We start from the raw sequence: 21,545 nt of genomic DNA on the forward strand, positions 1-21,545 counted from the left end.
AAGAAAATTTGTTTCTTTACTTAAGTCAATTTGAAAGACCTTCATTCGAAAATGTGTTGTTCCAGCTTTGGTTGAAATTGGCCGAGTTGTTTGTAAAAATGCAAATATGAAGTTTTATGCCACAGACGACAACAGATAACCTAAATTTTGATAATAAATGTTCACATGAATTGAAGATAAAATATGAAATTTATCAAATAAACGTGTATTTGAAAATACTGAGGTTGCTTTGTGTGAGTGACTTTTGATTTTAAAAACAGTTCAATATTGAAAAAGAAATAAACATTTTCGGTACTTTTGTAGTTAGCTTAAAATTTGACGGTATTATAGTACTTTAATTTTGTCTTTATGCATTTAAAATGCTTTTTTAAATGCTTTCTTCAAATTTGCTTAACATTTCTCCTATTTCGTATCATGCATTTGACTATTATAATGTCAGTCATCAGCTTAGTAAAGACATCATGTATACAGTAATCAAAATTAGCATGAAAATGAGAGTACAGTCATTGATTTACCTGAACTGCGTCATTTTATAAAAATGCCGCTTGTGATCTCAAAAACCTGAAATTTTTCGTAAAACATAGCACTGAGAAACTATGTTGGCACGATTTTAAGCGGAATGTCACATTTTTCAAAATTCTAAATTTTGATCCTGATATTTGCTGATACGTTTCTAACCCGGAAGCCGAATGTTTGAGTATCCTCATAATAATACACTTTCATGTATTTTACTTCCGGTTATGAAGTTAGTCCTCAGGCTAACAAATACTCCGCTGTCCTGCCTCAAGGGTTTGGATCTATACCGTTGTTAATAGAGCAGAGGGGATAAACATGCAATTCATCGTGTTCTGGGTGTTAATTGTAGGACTCGTCGCTGCATGGTCGGGGTAAGGAAGTTATGTTTTCAACGTATACTACTCCGGAAAAAAAACACTACTAATGATAAATAAAAATGTACATGTATATCAACGTACTGTGTCATTTTCAACACATTCAGACAGTAGGCAGTAAGGATGTCAGAAATGTGATTCAAAAACACCTAACATTTTGTCTAATCTTTTTATTTTCCTTTTGTTTTCCTTAAAATTGCAAAAACGATTTATAATTTACATGTTTTATTTAGTATTTTGAGGTCAAAATCTAGTAAAAATGTGCTAACAGGTTTAAGAAATTCAAAATACAATGTCTTTTAAAAGGGCTTCATGACTATGCTTTTGCTTAAATGGATGTACCGAGGTTTAACTTTAAGATAAACACAATGAAAATTCATGTTTGAAACTGTTGTTTCTATAAAATTTGAAGAAAATAACCAACTATGCTCAGAGTTTTTATCCATTTTTTACCATTAAATATATCTAGAATACAGTTTATCCAAACATTGTATTAAGCAAGTTCTTGTTCCTCCCCTCAAAATAATGTCAAATTGAATATTGTTGTCGAAATTACTTTTCCCATGATTTAATATTAAATATCAAGAAAGTGTTTCATTTTCTACATGCATTAAATGCTTTAAAGTCTTAAAGACAGACACTCTGGAATCATTTACTAGATTTTGACCTAAAAGCTGTTTAAAAATTGATTTACATTCTTTTCTTAAAAAGATCTATATTTAGCTATACATAGATATATAAAGATATACATATTGCGACGCATTTAATGTTATGTAATGCAATAAGTCTTTTGTTGTCCCCAGCGTAAAATGTGGCATTCATTTGATTTGTGGGACGGTCAATTCATTAAACATCATTTGGCAATATACACGTATACACAATACTTTTAGTAAACAAAAAAAAAAACAACTTAAAAAAAAACTTACCTCGTTCATTGCCGTTTTATTATAAACAATATGTATAGCTCAGTTCAATCAGCTGTCTTTGAATTAATAAGTTGAGAAAAAATGGTTATTGAAATCAGATTTGTTGGGGGGGGGGGGGGGTTTCAAGAAAATGTTTGATTTGATTCAGCTTTTTCCATTTTATTGATTTTCTACAAGCAGACGACATCTATTACTTTCCGTGTTATTCATAGCTCAGCATTGAATTTATATGTCGCAGCGATACACACATAGTGCACACATACGTATACATTAACCAAATAAGTATGAAAATGAAAGTACACTCATCAAATGACCTGGTTTGCGCCACTTTTAATTTTTAAAAAGAATATTTAAATCGGAAAACGTCCTTTAAAGGGGCATGGTCACAATTTTTATTTTCTATTTTTATTATATACAATGCTTTAGAAGTGCATTTCTGATGATCAAATGAAATTTGAGAGTCATTCGTGGAGCTAAAGGCAGGATACAGGGCTGCCAATTCTTTGTCATGTAAACAAGGTTAGTGCCCTAATTGTTTAAATAGGTTAAAAAAAACAGTAAAAAAATCTTTTTAAACCAAATTTGTCTATCTTTTTATTCATTTTAAGCATAATTAAACAGTTCCTAACGTTTAACACATTCATATTAGGTCTTATATTGGAATTTTCACTTTAACATTCAAAATGTAAACAAACGCTTTGTTTACACAGCAAAGAATTTCAAACTCTGTAACCTGCTAATAATTCAACGAATTACACTCAAATTTCGGTTGCCTATCAAGAATGCCTTACTGAAGCATTGCATTTATTAAAACTGGAAAATAATTTTTGACCAAAATCGTGACCATGCCCCTTTAAATGGCACGCCTTGAGTCATCTGTGGTTTTCAATAAGTTTCATCATTATAATGTTCATGAAATTGTTTACAAGAAATTTTATATATATAATAACTGATCTTTCTAACTAGCAGTAAATCTGATGAGAGACACACAAACAACATCGAAAAACAAGAGGCCCATGGGCCACTTCGCTCACCTGAGGAACAATGGGTATGATAAAATCAGCTTAGTGAAGTCATAATACAAACAATCTGGACAATGTACAATAATACATGTAGATCCTGTAAAAATAAAATCCATTTTTCCCCCTGGATATTCTTATGTTTATAATCATTAGTCCCTTTTCTAACAGGATGATTTTATAGTCATATCACATGTTGAGTATTGCAGTCCTCAAAAAGATCCTTTACAATTGTTTATATATGGGATATTAAGCTACATCAAACTCTGAACCTTCTTGTGAGGCCGAAGAATTGTCCTGGAGCCAAAGTCTTAACAATTATAAAGAATCATCTGGTTGATTAGTTTCTGAGAAGAAGATTTTCAAAGATTTACTCTATATATTCCTTTGTACAACTTTAAACCCCCCCCCCCCCCCCAAATGTGGCCTCACCCTACCCCAAGGGATCATGTTTTCACAACTTTGAATCTACACTACCTGAGGATACTTCAACACAAGTTTAAGCTTTCCTGGCTGTTTAGTTTCTGAGAAGAAGATTTTTAAAGATTTACTCTATATATTCCTATGTACAACTTCGACCCCCCATTGTGCCTCACCCTACCCCCAGGGATCATGAATTTCACAACTTTGAATCTACACTGCCTGAGGATGCTTCCACACAAGTTTAAGCTTTCCTGGCTGATTAGTTTCTGAGAAGAAGATTTTCAAAGATTTACTCTATATATTCCTATGTAAAACTTCGACCCCCCATTGTGGCCCCACCCTACCCCTGGGGGTCATGATTTTCACAACTTTGAATCTACAATGCCTGAGGATGCTTCCACACAAGTTTAAGCTTTCCTGGCTGATTAGTTTCTGAGAAGAAGAATTTTAAAGATTTACTCTATATATTCCTATGTAAAACTTCGACCCTCCATTGTGCCCCACCCTACCCCCAGGGATCATGATTTTCACAACTTTGAATCTGCACTACCTGATGATGCTTCCACATAAGTTTCAGCTTTCCTGGCTGATTAGTTTTTGAGAAGAGGGTTTTTAAAGATTTACTCTATATATTCCTTTGTAAAACTTCGACCACCCCATTGTGGCCCCACCCTACACCTGGGGGTCATGATTTTCAAAACTTTGAATCTACACTACCTGAGGATGCTTCCACACAAGTTTCAGCTTTCCTGGCTGATTAGTTTCTGAGAAGAAGATTTTCAAAGATTTACTCTATATTTCTATGTAAAACTTTAACACCCCCCCCCCCGAATGTGGCCTCACCCTACCCCCAGGGATCATGATTTTCACAACTTTGAATCTACACTGCCTGAGGATGCTTCCACACAAGTTTCAGCTTTCCTGGCTGATTAGTTTCTGAGAAGAAGAATTTTAAAGATTTACTCTATATATTCCTATGTAAAACTTCGACCCTCCATTGTGCCCCACCCTACCCCCAGGGGTCATGATTTTCACAACTTTGAATCTGCACTACCTTAGGATGCTTCCACATACGGTAAGTTTCAGCTTTCCTGGCTGATTAGTTTTTGAGAAGAGGATTTTCAAAGATTTACTCTATATATTCCTTTGTAAATCTTTAACACCCCCCCCCCCCCCCAATGTGGCCTCACCCTACCCCTGGGGGTCATGATTTTCACAACTTTGAATCTACACTACCTGAGGATGCTTCCACACAAGTTTCAGCTTCCTGGCTGTTTAGTTTCTGAGAAGAAGATTTTTAAAGATTTTCTCTATATATTCCTATGTAAAACTTCGACCCCCCATTGTGCCCCGCCCTACCCCCAGGGATCATGAATTTCACAACTTTGAAACTACACTACCTGAGGATGATTCCACACGAGATTCATCTTTCCTGGCTGATTAGTTTCTGAGAAGAAGATTTTCAAAGATTTACTCTATATATTCCTATGTAAAACTTCGACCCCCAATTGTGGCCCCACCCTACCCCTGGGGGTCATGATTTTCACAACAACTTTGAATCTACACTACCTCAGGATGCTTCCACACAAGTTTCAGCTTTCCTGGCTGATAAGTTTCTCAGAAGAAGATTTTTAAAGATTTACTCTATATATTCCTATGTAAAACTTCGACCCCCCATTGTGGCCCAACCCTACATCCAGGGGTCATGAATTTCACAACTTTGAATCTACACTACCTGAGGATGCTTCCACACAAGTTTCAGCTTTCCTGGCTGATTATTTTCTGAGAAGAAGATTTTTAAAGATTTACTCTATATATTCCTATGTAAAAGTTCGACCACCCCATTGTGGCCCCACCCTTCCTCGGGGGTCATGAATTTCACAACTTTGAATCTACACTACCTGAGGATGCTTCCACACAAGATTCAGCTTTCCTGGCTTTCTGGTTCTTGAGAAGAAGATTTTTGAAAATTTCTCGAAATTTTTCATTAATTTCTAATTATCTCCCCTTGAAAACGAGTGTGGCCCTTAATTTTCACAACTTTGAATCCCCTTTGCCTAAGGATGATTTGTGCCAAATTTAGTTGAAATTGGCCCAGTAGTTCTTGAGAAGATGTTGAAAATGTGAAAAGTTTACGGACAGACAGACAGACAGACGGACGGACAGACAGACAGACGGACGACAGACAAAATGTGATCAGAATAGCTCACTTGAGCTTTCAGCTCAGGTGAGCTAAAAACGGAAACATTTGTCCCCACAAACTCGATTCAAACAGAGTAAATGTGACAAATGCATATATGAAGCAAATTTATGGAACTGAATCATGGTCCAAATATATTCAAGTTTACCTGTGCAACACATTTTTAAAATGTGTGGAACTCGAGCTGTGTTATGTTTGTGTTAACGATCAGACAGTCTAATGTGGAAAAACCGCACACCATCAGACGCCTTCAACAGACACTGGGCCGTATTTTGACAGCGGTATATTGAGATCATTGGATTCATATTTCAAGTGGAACAATCTACACCGTGAATGTGTACTTCACGAACGTTATTGGAATTAACATATTTAAAGATAGACAAGCGAGTGAATCTGGATCTATTCCTTACACGTTATTTTCATCAATTTCAAAGTTAATTGACAAAATGAGAACTTTGTTATTCGGAACACCTTGTCTCTTAACATCGTACATAGGGGAAATGAAGAAATGAAGTTTTATTCATAACAAGAGGCCCATGGGCCACATCGCTCACCTGAGCAACAATAGCGAACTACATTGACTTAACACACTTTACGGTCAGACGCGACCTATCTTCCATTATTTTCTATTTTTTCCTATCTCCACAATGTGAAGATTTCCACCAAGTAATTCCATAATTATATTTTCCTGTTATATGATACTTTTTTTTTTTAGATATAAAGTGTTCAATTGAAAATATATACTATGACTTTATTTATAAGCATTCAAATGCATTTTGCATGCTATTTTAAGGAAAATTCTAAATATTATAGCTCTAATAAACCTTGAATATTTGGGAATTAACAGGTTTAAATGTTGATAAATAAGAAATAATTTATCAAGGAAAATTATATAAAATTAGGAATTTCCTAAGACGCATATCAGTTAAAAAATCAGCACCCATTGTAGGCCTACCTTATTGTGTGTAATCATAATTTGAACATTTTGAATCTACACAATTAAAGGATGCCAACATTTTATTTCATTAATATGTTGTCTTAGAGGCCATGCAATGCATATTTATTTTATATGATGAAAATACTGGAAAAGGTAGTTACCATTTAACTGCAATATTTCTTGTTTGGTAAATTGGTACTTAAGAAAAAAAATATCGAACTTAAATTAGTGTAATTTTCATTTTTCACATCTAAGTGAATATTTTTAGTGTGTTTATTTAAGATGCCAAGCTTTATGAATACTGTATACCTTGCAGAGAAGATACATTTCATTTTCACAGCTGATATCTCATATGTGAAAGTTAACAAAGATTGACGGACAGAGAATCGCCAGCTAGTCTGGAAGGCAGTACGCAGTGTTAGAACTCTGTGGCAAAAGTTGCTAATGCTACAGTAAAAAATTGCTAAGGCTACAGTAAAAAACTTAATTGGTCTTCCCTTAAAGAATTGTTTACCTGATGTAAACTTGTGTGACGTTTTATATCCTTACTCACTTGATCGATGAAAACATTTGACTGGAAAATGTTGTTACATGATGTGTTAAAAAGCTATACATGTATAATTTAATGTATTGTCAGGCATACAGGTATCAGTTCTGTACTAAGGCCCATTAATTATTTCATATTCCCTCAAAAACAACAAACGGCTACAAACCAAGAAGATTTTCTGCTGCAATATTTTCTTTAAAATAATGATAATGCACGGATATCCTCATAATTATAATGTGTCAGAACTGTTTAAAAGAAGTTTTTATTTACTCGTTTGAAAAATACCAAAATTGTTGCAGATTTCAAATAATTTATCAAATGAGAAAGGACCATAGAAGGTAGTTATAGCACATCATCCTTTTGATTTTTCTGTACACAAGTATATAACGTTTAGAAAGACAATTCCAAAGATCAACATACATTTTAGCGTCAGTCGTAGAATGATAGGCAACTTTTAAAAACTTATCCAATTTGTTTAATTTCATTTTTTTAATGCATTCATACATTATATAGATAAAATGTTTTGTAATTGAGTTAGCCAGGTGACACAAAATCAGTTTATGCACTGTGTATTTTGGAGAAATTATAGTCCTACCCTATGACCCAATTACAACAGTTTTTAGTTTTGAAGATAACTGTAAACAAACGGCTTTGCATTAATTTGGCAGAGTTATTAAATGATTACAAGTTACCTTCTAATTGTAGTACCAACAAGAAATGTAATGATTATCGATTGTAATTTTCAATACACAGTATATGTGTTTGCATCACCCGTATTTATAACCTCTAAAGATAAGACAGTCGCGGGTGATTAATCACGACAGGGTTTAACTGAGACTGTGAAAACGTCTTTTCAAATTCATAAACATCATTTTATTGTCTTTGGATTTAATTTACACGATTATGAACTCGGAATACATGGCTACTTTAAATTCTCTTTCGAAAGAAATTCAGGCGAAGTTACCGATCAAAAATCGATTATTTCAACCAAAGTCGCTCCCTTGTTTGATCCTTGTTGACACAATTAGAAATTAATAAACAATAAAAACAGAGGGAAATGCACTTTAGTACGTTGTTAATGCATCAGATTTTATCATTTTCGCAGGTAAACAATCAACTGCCTATTTACCGAAGTCTACGTTCTAAATACAAGGCGATTGTTTCCCAAGTTAAAAAGCAAAATGAAACGAAAAAATCAAAACAAGCTAAAACCACCCTCACAAGTGAAAATGACAACGCGTTGAAATATTTAACCTCAATTTACTTCACAATAATCGGCACCAATGTTATTTCCATGTTTCATAGATTATATTTGCACGTGAACTTGCACAACAAACTGCCAGCTTCAAACAAAGAACCTCGTTTTCGAGATGCGGTAGACTGGCGATGCCTGTCATAAGACCAGTCTATCGCAATGAATTGCCAGTCTACGATATATGGAATAACGAGCCATTCTTTATTAGTATTTTCGCAATTATCTCAAATTTGGAACAGAATTCGCCTACAATTTTTGCAATTTATATTTTCCTTTCCCTAAGGATGATTTATGCTAAATTACGTTAAGCTTACCTCAGTAGTTCTTGAGAAGAAGATTTTTTAAAATGCACACCCCTTTTTTACAGTTTCGAGGTTTTCTCTGCTTTGAATATAATCTGGCCGTTTATTTTTGCAATTTATATTCACCTTCTTATAAGGATGATTTGTGCCAAATTTGGTTAAATTTGACCAAGTGGTTTTAGAGAAGAAGATCAAAATGTAAAAAGTTTACAGACGGACAGACGGACAGACAGACAGACAGACAGACGGACGTACAGACGGACGGACGGACAACGGGTGATCAGAAAAGCTCACTTGAGCTTTCAGCTCAGGTGAGCTAAAAAAGGACAAATTTCATTTCTGGAACTTTAAAACCGTAAATAAATATTGGCTTATTGATGATCCCAGAATAAAATTGCAAGTAGTAATTTGTAAATTTAACATTTTATTATCTTCTATTCTTGGAGGCGCAAAAGAGCTTTAAATAAGAGTTATTGGACATATTATTGATTCCATCATGCTGAATTTTAAGCACACCATATTTTAGAAACCTTATGTCTAGTTGCAGAGCTAGCTTGAAATTTAAAGGTACTTCAGTACCTTTTTTGTCTCTTTGGATGTAGTAATAATGTTTGAAAGATGCTTTCTTCAGATTAGCTTTCCACTTCTGTGATTTTGTTAAGCTCGCATTCGACTTATACATAAGACATCAGTCATCAATTTAAAAAAAAATCAAGTATACATTTACCAAATAACCATGAAAATGAAAGTTAAGTCATCAAATGACCTCGTCTGCGTCAACTTTGATTTAAAGAAATCAATTTTAATAGATAATAAAAACATCTTTGAATGGTACAACTTCAGAAGAAGGTCACATTCGTCAAAAATCTAAGAATTGAGACTGAGCATTGTTAAATTGTTGTTTGCCCAAAAACAGAATGTTTTGAAAACATCCAAACAATGCTTTTTCCTGAATTCTCCTCTCTGTTTATTCTCGAGCTAACTCTACTCTGTAATTATCTCTCATTTATCAATTCGATTGTTCTAAGGCGGGGGAAGGGGGCGAGAGATATGCAATCCATTGTGAGTTATATGTCGATTGAGAATTTGTTGCGGCTTGGTTGTTGTTTGTACTTTCAAATATCTCGTTCAGCTAAATTGCCTTAAAAAATACTGCCCCGTGTTCCAATATTTCTTTAATGAATTCACGTGACCAAAGTTATAAGCTTAACATGTACCTGAACAGTTTCCCTTATTGTTTTTAAATGCATTAAATATCTTTATGGTAAAAATAGATAACTTTTAATATTCATAAATTGGTTTGAATGAAAAAAGAAATAAACTGCGTTGAATAAGCAAATAAGAAAATATATGCCTAGGTATCTTACCTAAGCGTCTATACTCTTCGGTCATCAGAGAACGTTGCGGGACTGGTAATATCTAAGCAGGCTTTGATAGTCTTTGCAAAATTGATTGTTTTGATTATTTAATTTAGTACAGTAAATTACGGTAAAATTTATCTTATCACACCTATGACACGATTCAACAACCTATTAAAACGTAAACGAATGTATACATATCTAATCACAAGCTTTACTCTGTAGGAACACTTGCTACAGATGGAGGACAAAACGTGAGTGGCAGAGTGGCTGTATATACAGAACTTGGGCTGGGTAAGTTAATGTACATTAAAATAATATGCCATATAAAAAAAATTATCACAATTTTGAAACAATTTTGTCGAAAGTCCTTAATATTTAATAACAGTCTCGTTTTAAGTATACCATTTCCCCTGAAATATAATTATTTTTTAACATATCCATTAAGTTCTTTAAAAATGAGGCACAGTTACGTACATGCATCTTAATTGTGTGGTTTAAAAGCGCAAAATTCCACTTCCGTATAAGTCTTAGTTGGTAAACTTTATTCGAATATTGTGAAATGTTGTGCGAAGTGAAGCGTGGGACAAAAACAAATGGCGAGGAAAAAATTCAACTTATTTTTATTTACATGTTGCCTACTAAATTAAGCTTTTTGTATTTCTATTTGTATTTCAACAATTTTTTTTAACTCAAAAGTTTTCAAAAATGGGATTTACAATGCTAGAAATTAGCATGTTTTTATTGGCGACAAAATGCTCCTGAATTAAGAGACTATTATGAAATAGGAAACCGTGTGTGGGTTCTTTGGAGCAGTTTCCATGTACGGGTTTTTGGATGCAATCAATGGTAATGACGTTATGACAAATATAGAGACAAAGCACAATTTTGAAAAAAAAAACTGAGTAATGTTTTTTGGAAAGATGTTTTTCATATTTACCAATTGCAATGTGTCATGCTTAGATAACATACTATTTAGGCAAAATTTCTTTTTATGCCAGTTTTGTACAAGACAAAGATATGTGTTGGTACATGTACTAAAACAATTTATGTCAAAAGGTAGCATGAACATGGTGAAAATAAGGAATTATCGAAGGAAGATAATTTTTTTTTATCAAAACATGAATTTGAAAAAAATAGCTTGACAGATGTTTGTACAATGCACTATAATACTTAGTGTTATTAGTGAAATATCTAAGTTTTTCAAAACCTTTTCAGTTAATCTAATATGTCTTACAGATGGTTCACCGTATATTCCTTTTTACTTTAAATATATATTGTTAAATGAAAATGTTACAAAGTTTTATATAATTTCATTATTAATAGCAAAGATATCATTCTGAAGGTAATTCAAAAATGAAACATTAAACTGTTGCTTCAGTTGGATATAAGTATTTCTGTCAAAGGTGTTTTTTTTTCAAATTTTGTGTTAAGATAGCTACTAATACTTCAAAACAATGGCGGCAATACAGAGTTCTTTAAAGAACATTTTCTACAAATTATTACTTGAAGAAAGTAAGTGTTATTTTATATTATGTCCGTGCTTTTTGTGAGGAAAATGTGGAAATAATTCAGCATATATTTATGACTTGTTTAGACATAATACCTGTATGGTTAACCATACTATGGATATTTATAGGAAATCTCAGATAAAGTTGGCTTTAATGTTAATAATGTATTATTTGGTGAAATGTCATTCAGTGGTTGTAACAAAGTTGCTATATTTTATACTTTTCTACTCCAACGAACACAATTATTTATATATAAGATTAGATTTTTAATCGTAATTATCCGGAACTAAAGTATGTGCTCGGAATAATCCAGCACTGTATGAAACAATTGTTTGATCATGATTTAGGAATAAACTGATATTTTTGTTTTCAGAAAACAAGTTTAAGTTCTGTCACTAAAATGAACCATAAAATATTCTCTTTTTTTCAATAGATGTTGTGCTTGGGGAAATTTAAACGTCAAAATACGTTATCAAGAATATTTCTGCTGTTCTGGATGGAGACACAACGGCAATGAAGTCTGTAATATCCGTAAGTATCAGTTTAAATAATCAACATTAACTTATAGTTGTGATTGTGAAAACGTGTGCAATGTAAATTTAAATGAAAACTTGAGAACAGATAATTATGATTTAGACTGCTATGTTAGTATTGTCCACGTAAACGTGCGCTTAATAACATTATACGGTTAGTATTGTACCAGCACAGCTAATATCTAAATTAAGACAGTTACAATCCATTTTACTGTTAATTGTAGGTTGATTTTCGAACACAAATATTCATATTTATGTTGTTCAAATGATGTATATTTCTTTCCCAATAAAATTCTATTTGTTTTTGTTTGTTTTACTTAACATACAATTAAAATACATTGAACACATGTATTGTTTGCTTTCTATTTTAGTATTTTGAATTATATTTCTTTATTTCAAAAAAAAAAGAATGCAGTGGTATTTAATTATAGATAGAAACATATTAATCAAATTCATTTCATGCTAAAATATTACTTTGTTTTGGAGGATAGGAATCCAATCGCAGAATTCAAAGAGGAGTACCATAAGCCACAATCGTAAAATTCAATTGGCGGAAATTACATATAAATGGCAACTGCATATTTCTTATTTTACGCTATTATTCAATTCCGCGATTCAACAGTTTTGCATGAACGTCTTGTTCAATTGGGAATCTACAGCATATGTCTTCATTTAGTGTTTCCAACAATAAACCCAGATTGTGTCTGTTACATGTATTATACTCTGGTTTAGTCACATCTAATAACAACACAAAAATGATGGATTTTTTATTACTGATTTAAAAAAAATCATTTACATGTACAGCTACTTCATGAAAACGATAAATGCTCTAATGTTTCTTTTTACGGTTAACCGTATATCACGTATAATTTCAATTTTTATTTCTTAATGGAATATCTATTACAGCTGTATGTCCTTATGATTGTGGCGGATCCAGTAGAGGGTCATGCATCAGTCCAGGGGTGTGTAGGTGTAACGCTGGCTATACAGGCACATACTGCATCGATGGTTAGTCTATGTTCATAAATATTAAGTTAAGCTAATCATGTCGTTTTTGACAAGTGCTTCCTTGTCAAATATGACATATTTTGACAAAAATCGTATCATGTATTAAATTTTTACCCCACATGTTAGAAAGTTTCCATTGTTAATACGGAGTTAAAATTTGTAACCTTATTTAATTAATGCATAAAAGTATCTTTCAGACATTTATTGCCATTGAAAAACATTTCTTGCATTAAACAATTTGAGCATTATTTCTAGATATTGTAGTTTGTACAACATTGAATTGATCTCAAAAAGAGAAAATACGAAAAAACAAGATATCAGGCATTAGATAACCAATTTATATTCTAGTTTTTTGCACACGCGAAGGTAAATTCAATTTTTGCATGATTTTCATATAGTACATTTTAATGTTATTGCGTGGATATAAAATGATTTTTCAATAGTTAATATTCTTATCAGCAGTAACAACTTTTTAACGGTGACCAACATATTCGTAATTAACGGGTTATATAAAATGGATGTGTAAAAAAACCAAATCGGGAGTTTTTTTTTAAGTCTCCTTCTACTTGACTGCAAATTATGAATGCAAACTAAGCACAAAGTTATGATGAGCAATGAAGCCTCTATTAATGTTGGTGTGAAATTAATTTTCTATAACAGTTACTATAGGCATTTAGCAAACAGACTAGGTGCATGGTCAAAAAACGTAAAGAGACATTTACCAAAGATTTGAAATTAATGGTATTAGGGTCATGGCTTTTGGTTTGGGGCAGTGCGCTAGTATTTAAATGGTGAAGATATAAATCAACATTTTAAAAAAGACCTTTTCTTCACAAAAACGCATTTAGCAAGCAAACTATTTAGATTTTTCGGAATGAGCAAGAAAACCTCAATGACAATTTTTCAATATATGACCCCATTTTCAGGAGTACTTGTAATAGGATGGGACTATTTCGATTAAATTTGATAGCTTATATGGATTAACTATAAATCTTTTTATCTACTTATGGGCGTATAGAAGTGTATAACGACTACTTCGACTCAGTATCTCGTTCTTATTACAGAGTATCTCCTTAAAACGACTTAGTATCTATTTCGTATGACTTAGTTTATGTCGTTATTGCGACTTAGTATCTCGTTAAAACGACTTAGTTTCTCGTTAAAAACGACTTAGTTTCTCGTTATTTCAACATATCTCGTTATAGCTGCAGGACTGTAGCTCCCGGTCTGAAAAAATTCGGACTGACGACCTGGGAGCTACAGTGCCTCCCATAGTAAAAAACTGCAATTTACGGCGCACAAAAAAATGCGCTAGGTTTTGACTGATTAATCTCATCTACGATCACATTCTGTACAAATATTTAATCCCAAAAAATTCCTCGGACATTTTACTACAGATATTGTCACTTCACTTGCCTCTGATATTCTTTTAAACACCATCCCCAGCCCTGTCAATTAAAGTGGTGCATGTTTGTTTACATTTAAAAATGGCGACTCTCGATCTCGACATAAATTAACATACTTAATTTTCCGAGGTCGGTTATCATGTTAAAGAGAAGGTCTGAGGCAAGTAAAGTGATGATATCAGTAGTAAATTTGCTGAAGAATTTTATGGTTCTAATTATTTTTACAGAATTTGTGTGAAAATAAAGTTAATAAGTCCAAACTTAGCGCAATTTTTTGTGCGCCGTAAATTGCAGTTTTTTACTATGGGAGGCACTGTAGCTCCCAGGTCGTCCATCCGAATTTTTTCAGACCGGGAGCTACAGTCCTGCAGCTAATCTCGTTATAACGACTAATTATCACGTCAGAACGACTAAATATCTTGTTTTTACGAGTTAATGTCCCTTCATAACGACTAAATATATCGTTATAACAACGAAGTATCTTGAACGACTTATTATTACGTTATTACGGCATACATTGTACCATCTCTTTCAAACGATTTAGTATCTTGTTAACGTTATTACGAATTAATTGAAATTTATTTTAACTGGCACCAACATTTTCTATAATCATTAAATCATTTTAAATGTTTATTGTCAGTAAGGCACACCATTGACCTTGATATGAATTGTTATTTTTTCTTCTAATTTTCACCAAAAAAATGGCTGTTTCGAGATGTACATGTATGACTGCAATATGTCATCATAATTGTAGATATATTTATATATTTATAAAATATTTGATTTTGTTTTCAGTGGCAGCTTGTTCTCACCTAAAACCCTGTTATCCGGGTCACTGCACCAATACTGCGTGCATGTGTACCAACAAATTTACCCCTGAGAATAGTGGAACGTCAAACTGCTTAAATTGTATGCTGTTGTTGATTCTACATTTCACATTCTATGCTACTTGAGCACATTGAAATAATTAGTATATGCAATATCCATTCTTTTATAAGATCCTACTGACAAAGCTTATTATCCATCCATTGAACAAAGTACTCTGGACCTTGGATACTATCATCAAGTGAAAGGAATGTTAATTTACAACATGACCATTGACTCTGCTATGAGCCCTGATGACGTGGAAACGTTCTGGACAAACCGCAGGGACGCCAACAGGATGAACTTTACTTTTCAGTCTATTTTCAGCCCCAGTGTCCTCAATTTTCCGAGCAGGCCAGATTACATTGTCCAGTATGCCTTTGGAATCACCAAGGCAGATGTCAATGTCAGGGTGACGAATTTAAACAATGGAGGTTAGTATGCAGTAAAGACCAATTTTGAATGACATCTAAAGAACTTGAATATCACGGGATCAAAAATTTACGTGTGGGTTTTAATTGTAAATTTTGTAGGTACCCTTTATCTACGAATACTTGTACTTACATCTCAAATTATGCATTATACATAAACAAAAAATAAATTTCAACTAGATACGATCTCGTTACGAGTAACGAGGAGGTCTTCCGTTCAATTTTTCAAACGATACCATTAAAATATCAATGAAATTTCAGAATTTCCACTCACATTTCACATACAGCACATTAAAGATTTAATGTTTTAATCCCCTAAAAATTCCTAATTACGTCATCAATGAGTGTGGCTATGAGTTTTACAAACTGATATTGTTACGATCAACAACTTTGCTTCTATAATGCATTACAAAATCTTTATTGTTTTAAAGTTATTTGTAATAGAGTTTACGAGTGTCTTGGCCCCTTATTTAGGGGTCAGCCCCTTTTTCTTGATTTCTTTGAAAACGTCTTAAGAATACTGACAATTTTTGTTCTTACACCTATTTAAAATTGTTGATCATTTTTGAGATACAAATGTTTGAATATTTTAGGGGCCAGCCCTCTAGATCCTTAATGGGGACAGAAATTCGTGTTTTGATAAATGGAATCGATTTAAATCAAGAATTCAAACATTTTTTCTTTTAGATGTCTAACAAAATAGTTATATTGCGTCAAAGTTTAAGTATTTTGGCCCCTAAAAATCCCTAATTACGTAATAAATGGGCGTGGTAATAATTTATTCTAATAGATATTGGTACGATCAACAACTATGCTTCTATAATACATTAGAAAATCTTTATCGTTTTTCAGTTATTTGTAATAGAGTTTACCAGTGTTTTGGCCCCTTCTTAAAGGGGCCAGCCCCTTTTTCTTGATTTTGTTGGAAAGAACTTTTGATTCTCTTCCTCTTTTGTTATATATGTCTTAACAAAATATCAACTAATAAAAAGATATAAATCAAAACGTGTGAAAATTTTGAATGAAAATTCGTACCCAATTTTCGTGCCCAGGCGAGCTCCAAGAAATGGCGCAACAGGCATTAAACAACTACATGCTGCACAACTCCAAACTATCGTCTACCTTTCCTGAAAATTTGATATTCATATCTCTTATGGTTTCCGAGTTTATAGCTGCACAAAATGGGTCGTCAAAAATTACAAAATGGCCGACAATTCGGTACCGGAAGTGACTACGAAAAAATTAGGAAAAATGTATGAAGTTTAGATCACGCCCAACCATCTGTGAAAAAATGGTTGAGATCGGTCGAATAGATTTCGAGAAATCTCGTGCACAAAATGTGGAAAAAAAAAATAATAATAATAACTAGATACGATCTCGTTACGAGTAACGAGTAGGTCTTCCGTTCAATTTTTAAACGATAGCATTAAAATATCAATGAAATTTCAGAATTCCCCTCAACCACTCCCTTTCAGAAAATGTAAACGATTGTCATTATCCTTTAAAATGCTTAACAAAAAGTTTTGCTTTTTCTCATACAGAACATTAAAGATGTAAGATTTTTGTCCCCTAAAATCCCTAATTACGTCATCAATGGGTTTGGAAATGAGTTCTACAAACTGATATTGTTACGATCAATAACTTTGTTCCTACAATGCATTACAAAATCTGTATCGTTTTTAAGTTATCTGTAATAGAGTTTACGACAATCTTGGCCCCTAAATAAAGGGGCCAGCCCCTTTTTCTTGAGTTCATTCGAAAGGTCTCACGAATTATAACATTTTTTGTTCTTACACTTATCTAGAATTGTTGTTCATTTTATAATTACAAATGATAGAATATTTTAGGGGCCAGCCCTCTAGATCCTTAATGGGGACAGATATTGGTGTTTTGATTAATGGAATCGATTAGAATCATCAATACAGATATTTTCTCTTCTACAATGCTTAACAAAATATGTCTTCTTCTCTAGATATATTGCGTCAAAGCTTTAGCACTTTGGACCCTAAAAATCCCTAATTACGTAATAAATGGACGTGGCAATGATTTTTTCTGATAGATATTGTAACGATCAACAACTTTGCTTCTATAATGCATTACAAAATCTTTATCATTTTTAAGTTATTTTTAATAGAGTTTACGAGTGTCTTGGCCCCTAATTTCAGGGGCCAGCCCCTTTTTCTTGATTTCGTTGAAAAGAACTTTTGATTTTCTACCACTTTTGTTATATATGTCTTAACAAAATACCAACTGATAAAAAGACACAGATCAAAACGTATAAAAATTTTGGATAAAAATTCGTACCCAATTTTCGTGCCCAGGCGAGCTCCAAGAAATGGCGCCACTGGCGTAAAACAAAATAATAGTGCACAACTTCAGACTATAGACTACCTATCCTGAAAATTTCATAGTCATATCTCTGATAGTTTCTGAGATCAGCTCTGCACAAAATAGGTCGTAAAAAACTACAAAATGGCCGATAAATCGGTACCGGAAGTGACGACAACAAAAATTTCAAAAACATATAAAATTCAGATCATGACTCATCATCTCCGAAAAAATGACTGAAATCGGCTGAATAGTTTTTGAGAAATCGCGTGCACAAAATTTGGAAAAAAAAATAATAATAACTAGATACGATCTCGTTACGAGTAACGAGGAGGTCTTCCGTACAATTTTTCAAACGATACCATTAAAATATCAATGAAGTTTCAGAATTTCCACTCACATTTCACATACAGCACATTAAAGATTTAAGGTTTTACTCCCCTAAAAATGCCTAATTACGTCATCAATGGGTGTGGCAATGAGTTTTACAAACTGATATTGTTACAATCAACAACTTTGCTTCTATAATGCATTACAAAATCTTTATCGTTTTTAAGTTATTTGTAATAGAGTTTTCGAGTGCCTTGGCCCCTAATTTAAGGGGCCAGCCCTTTTTTTTATTTCTTTGAAAAGGTCTAAAGAATACTAACATTTTTTGTTCTTACACCCATCTAAAATTGTTGATCATTTTTGAGATACAAATGATTGAATATTTTAGGGGCCAACCCTTTAGATTCCTAATGGGGACAGAAATTCGTTTTTTGATAACTGGAATCGATTTAAATCATTAATTCAACCATTTTCTCTTCTATGATGTCTAACAAAATATGTCTACTTCTCTAGTTATATTGCGTCAAAGTTTAAGCACTTTGGCCCCTAAAAATCCTTAATTACGTAATAAATGGGCGTAGCAATGGTTTTTTCTAATAGATATTGGTACGATCAACAACTTTGCTTCTATAATGCATTACAAAATCTTTATCGTTTTTAAGTTATTTGTAATAGAGTTTAGGAGTGCCTTAGCCCCTAAATAAAAGGGCCAGCCCCTTTTTCTGGATTTTGTTGGAAAGAACTGATGATTCTCTACCACTTTTGTTATATATGTCTTCACAAAATATCAACTGATAAAAAGATATAAATCAAAACGTGTGAAAATTTTGAATGAAAATTCGTACCCAATTTTCGTGCCTTGGCAAGCTCCAAGAAATAGCGCCACTAGCGCAAAACAACACAATAGTGCACAACTTCAAACTATAGACTACTTATCCTGAAAATTTCATAGTCATATCTCTGATAGTTTCTGAGATCAACTCTGCACAAAAAAGGTCGTAAAAATGTGCAAAATGGCCGATAAATCGGTACCGGAAGTGACGACAGGAAAAATCTCAAAAATGTATAAAGTTTATATTAAGTCTCATCTTCTGTGAAAAAATGGTTGAAATCGGTCGAACAGTTTTCGAGAAATCGCGTGCACAAAATTTGTGGAAAAAAATAATAATAAGAAGAAATCGTACGAAAACTATAAGGTCTTCCGTTGGAAACGGAAGACCTTAATAATAAGAAACAGTACGAAAACTATAAGGTCTTCCGTTGGAAACGGAAGACCTTAATAAGAAACAGTACGAAAACAATAAGGTCTTCCGCTGGAAACGGAAGACCTTAACGAGTCTTATAGTGATTGACTATCTTCGAAAATTTAACCTCATAACAAAAATCGCCTTGAGCTTACATTGTTTGACCGTACATTGTATGTCTGCAAGAATTTTCATAGACTAATATCATTTATATATTGGGAATGTTCGCCTGACAACAAATTCGGTAACGAAAATTTCATTTTTATTGTTGACAATTTTATCAGTCAATATAGAATCATTAGATAAATTGTGCTCAAAAATAACAAACTGAATAATTTATTGATTATAAACGAAAAAAAGTTACGTCATACAGATTGATATCTGTTTTCGTTTCATTGTGACGCACGCAAGTAATTTTTATTCACCTAATAATCTAATCCTAATCATCTTCATTTACTACAGATAGAAAATAAACAGTCATTAGATTGTTGGTGTTTGCAACATTATCCCCCTTAACTTTTATTCAATACATAGCATAGACATTTATAGTCTGTCCCAAGATTTTTTGCCGCATATTTTCTTAAATTATTCGATATTTATAAATACAATGAACCTTTTGATTCAGATGGTGTTCATTCAATAGTATGAAAAAATCACAAGATTTCCCTTTTGAAACGCCTCCTTGTCAGCTTGTCAGGTTTAAATACCCGGCTAAAAATAGAAAGTATACGGGGATTTTGCATTGCATCAGCCATAATTAAGCCCGGATGATAATGTTGAAAAAATTGTGCGAGGTATTCCGAGTAACTTCTGAATGGAGAAAAGATGTCCGCATTTCCTATTATAAATCTCCGTAGAAAATCTTTTTTCGTTCCTGTGAATTTTTACGAGGGAAAATTATAATGTGTGAATGAAGTTATCGTGGAAATTTTCCCTTTCATCGATTTCAATTGCACTTCTTTCAAATGTATGTGTATTTGTGTTAAAAATCGTCCATGCAGCATAACTATCTTGGGACAGACTATACAAGTATGTGCTTCCATAGTTTCACTAATAAAATTCATTAAAAAACAATTATTTAGATGATTGTGAGCGGCATCATCCTGATTGATGAGATTCAAAGTTGAATATCTATTATAATATCTTCTTTGTAATTATTTTTTTTACATAAAATTAGGGAAAATGATATGTGCTCATACTTAATAGTTAGTAAGGTAACGTGATGCGGATTTAAACGTTTTTTTTAATTTTCACGTAAAAATGATTACACACAATGTACTGAATCAATTTTCAAAGCCACCCCGGTGTTTGAAATAAGATGAACTTATGGTTATGTATACTTTTCTAGAAAAATACAATAAAGTACTAAGTTGTTATGGCGTCAGCAGGGATAATCCCATAAATGAACAACTCTTTCGCTGTGACACGAGTATCGACGATTTCAACATCCGGTTTGATTACGGTGATACGTAAGTACCGAGAGGCCAAGTACAAGTAAAATTAAAACTGTAAACTTGTACAAATGTGCATGTAGAACAAGGCTGAGGTTAATTGTGTACAACTGTACACAGGTACATGTAGCAGCAGGCTACGGTCATAAGTGTACACTGCAAAAAGGTAGCAACAGATTTAAAGATCATTCCCGTAAAGCTACATGTCTACTGTATATAGCAATAGGGTTAAAGAATGTTCGTTTTCAACTGTAAAAAATCATGTAGCAACTAGATTAAGGGTTTATGGCTTTCAGTGTACAACTGAATACATGTTGCAAAGAGGTAAAAGACTATAAGTGTAATTTATTACAGTAGCGTCATTAAGGATAAAAGCGTACAAGTTTAACACTAGCAACAGAGTTAAAGGTCATTGAATACAATTTTAAACGTGTAGCACGATGGTCATAAATGTACATATTTTTGCTTTTTGATAAGTAATGGACGCGAGAATTGTATTTTGATTTCAATTTGAAAAATCTGGTTTTTACCTGCGTTTTAGTTGCATTTTGACAATGCATTGGTAATAAAATATGTTAATTC

The 21,545-nt window shown here is 32.9% G+C and overlaps 1 protein-coding gene across 1 annotated transcript in view; it reads left to right on the plus strand.

Annotated features, from left to right (window-relative positions):
• The first annotated feature begins 750 nt into the window (after positions 1–750).
• Positions 751–21,545, plus strand: part of LOC128164298 (uncharacterized) — a 32,263-nt gene continuing 11,468 nt past the window's right edge. Inside the window, exons 1-7 of the mRNA XM_052828076.1 lie at positions 751–887; positions 10,083–10,151; positions 11,802–11,899; positions 12,808–12,909; positions 15,111–15,224; positions 15,314–15,613; positions 20,861–20,981. Coding sequence (XP_052684036.1) covers positions 832–887; positions 10,083–10,151; positions 11,802–11,899; positions 12,808–12,909; positions 15,111–15,224; positions 15,314–15,613; positions 20,861–20,981 — 860 coding nt within the window. The 5' untranslated portion in view covers positions 751–831. The remainder of the gene's footprint in view (positions 888–10,082; positions 10,152–11,801; positions 11,900–12,807; positions 12,910–15,110; positions 15,225–15,313; positions 15,614–20,860; positions 20,982–21,545) is intronic.

This window comes from Crassostrea angulata, chromosome 9, assembly GCF_025612915.1.
Source record: "Crassostrea angulata isolate pt1a10 chromosome 9, ASM2561291v2, whole genome shotgun sequence".
Taxonomy (NCBI): Eukaryota; Metazoa; Mollusca; class Bivalvia; order Ostreida; family Ostreidae; genus Magallana; species Magallana angulata.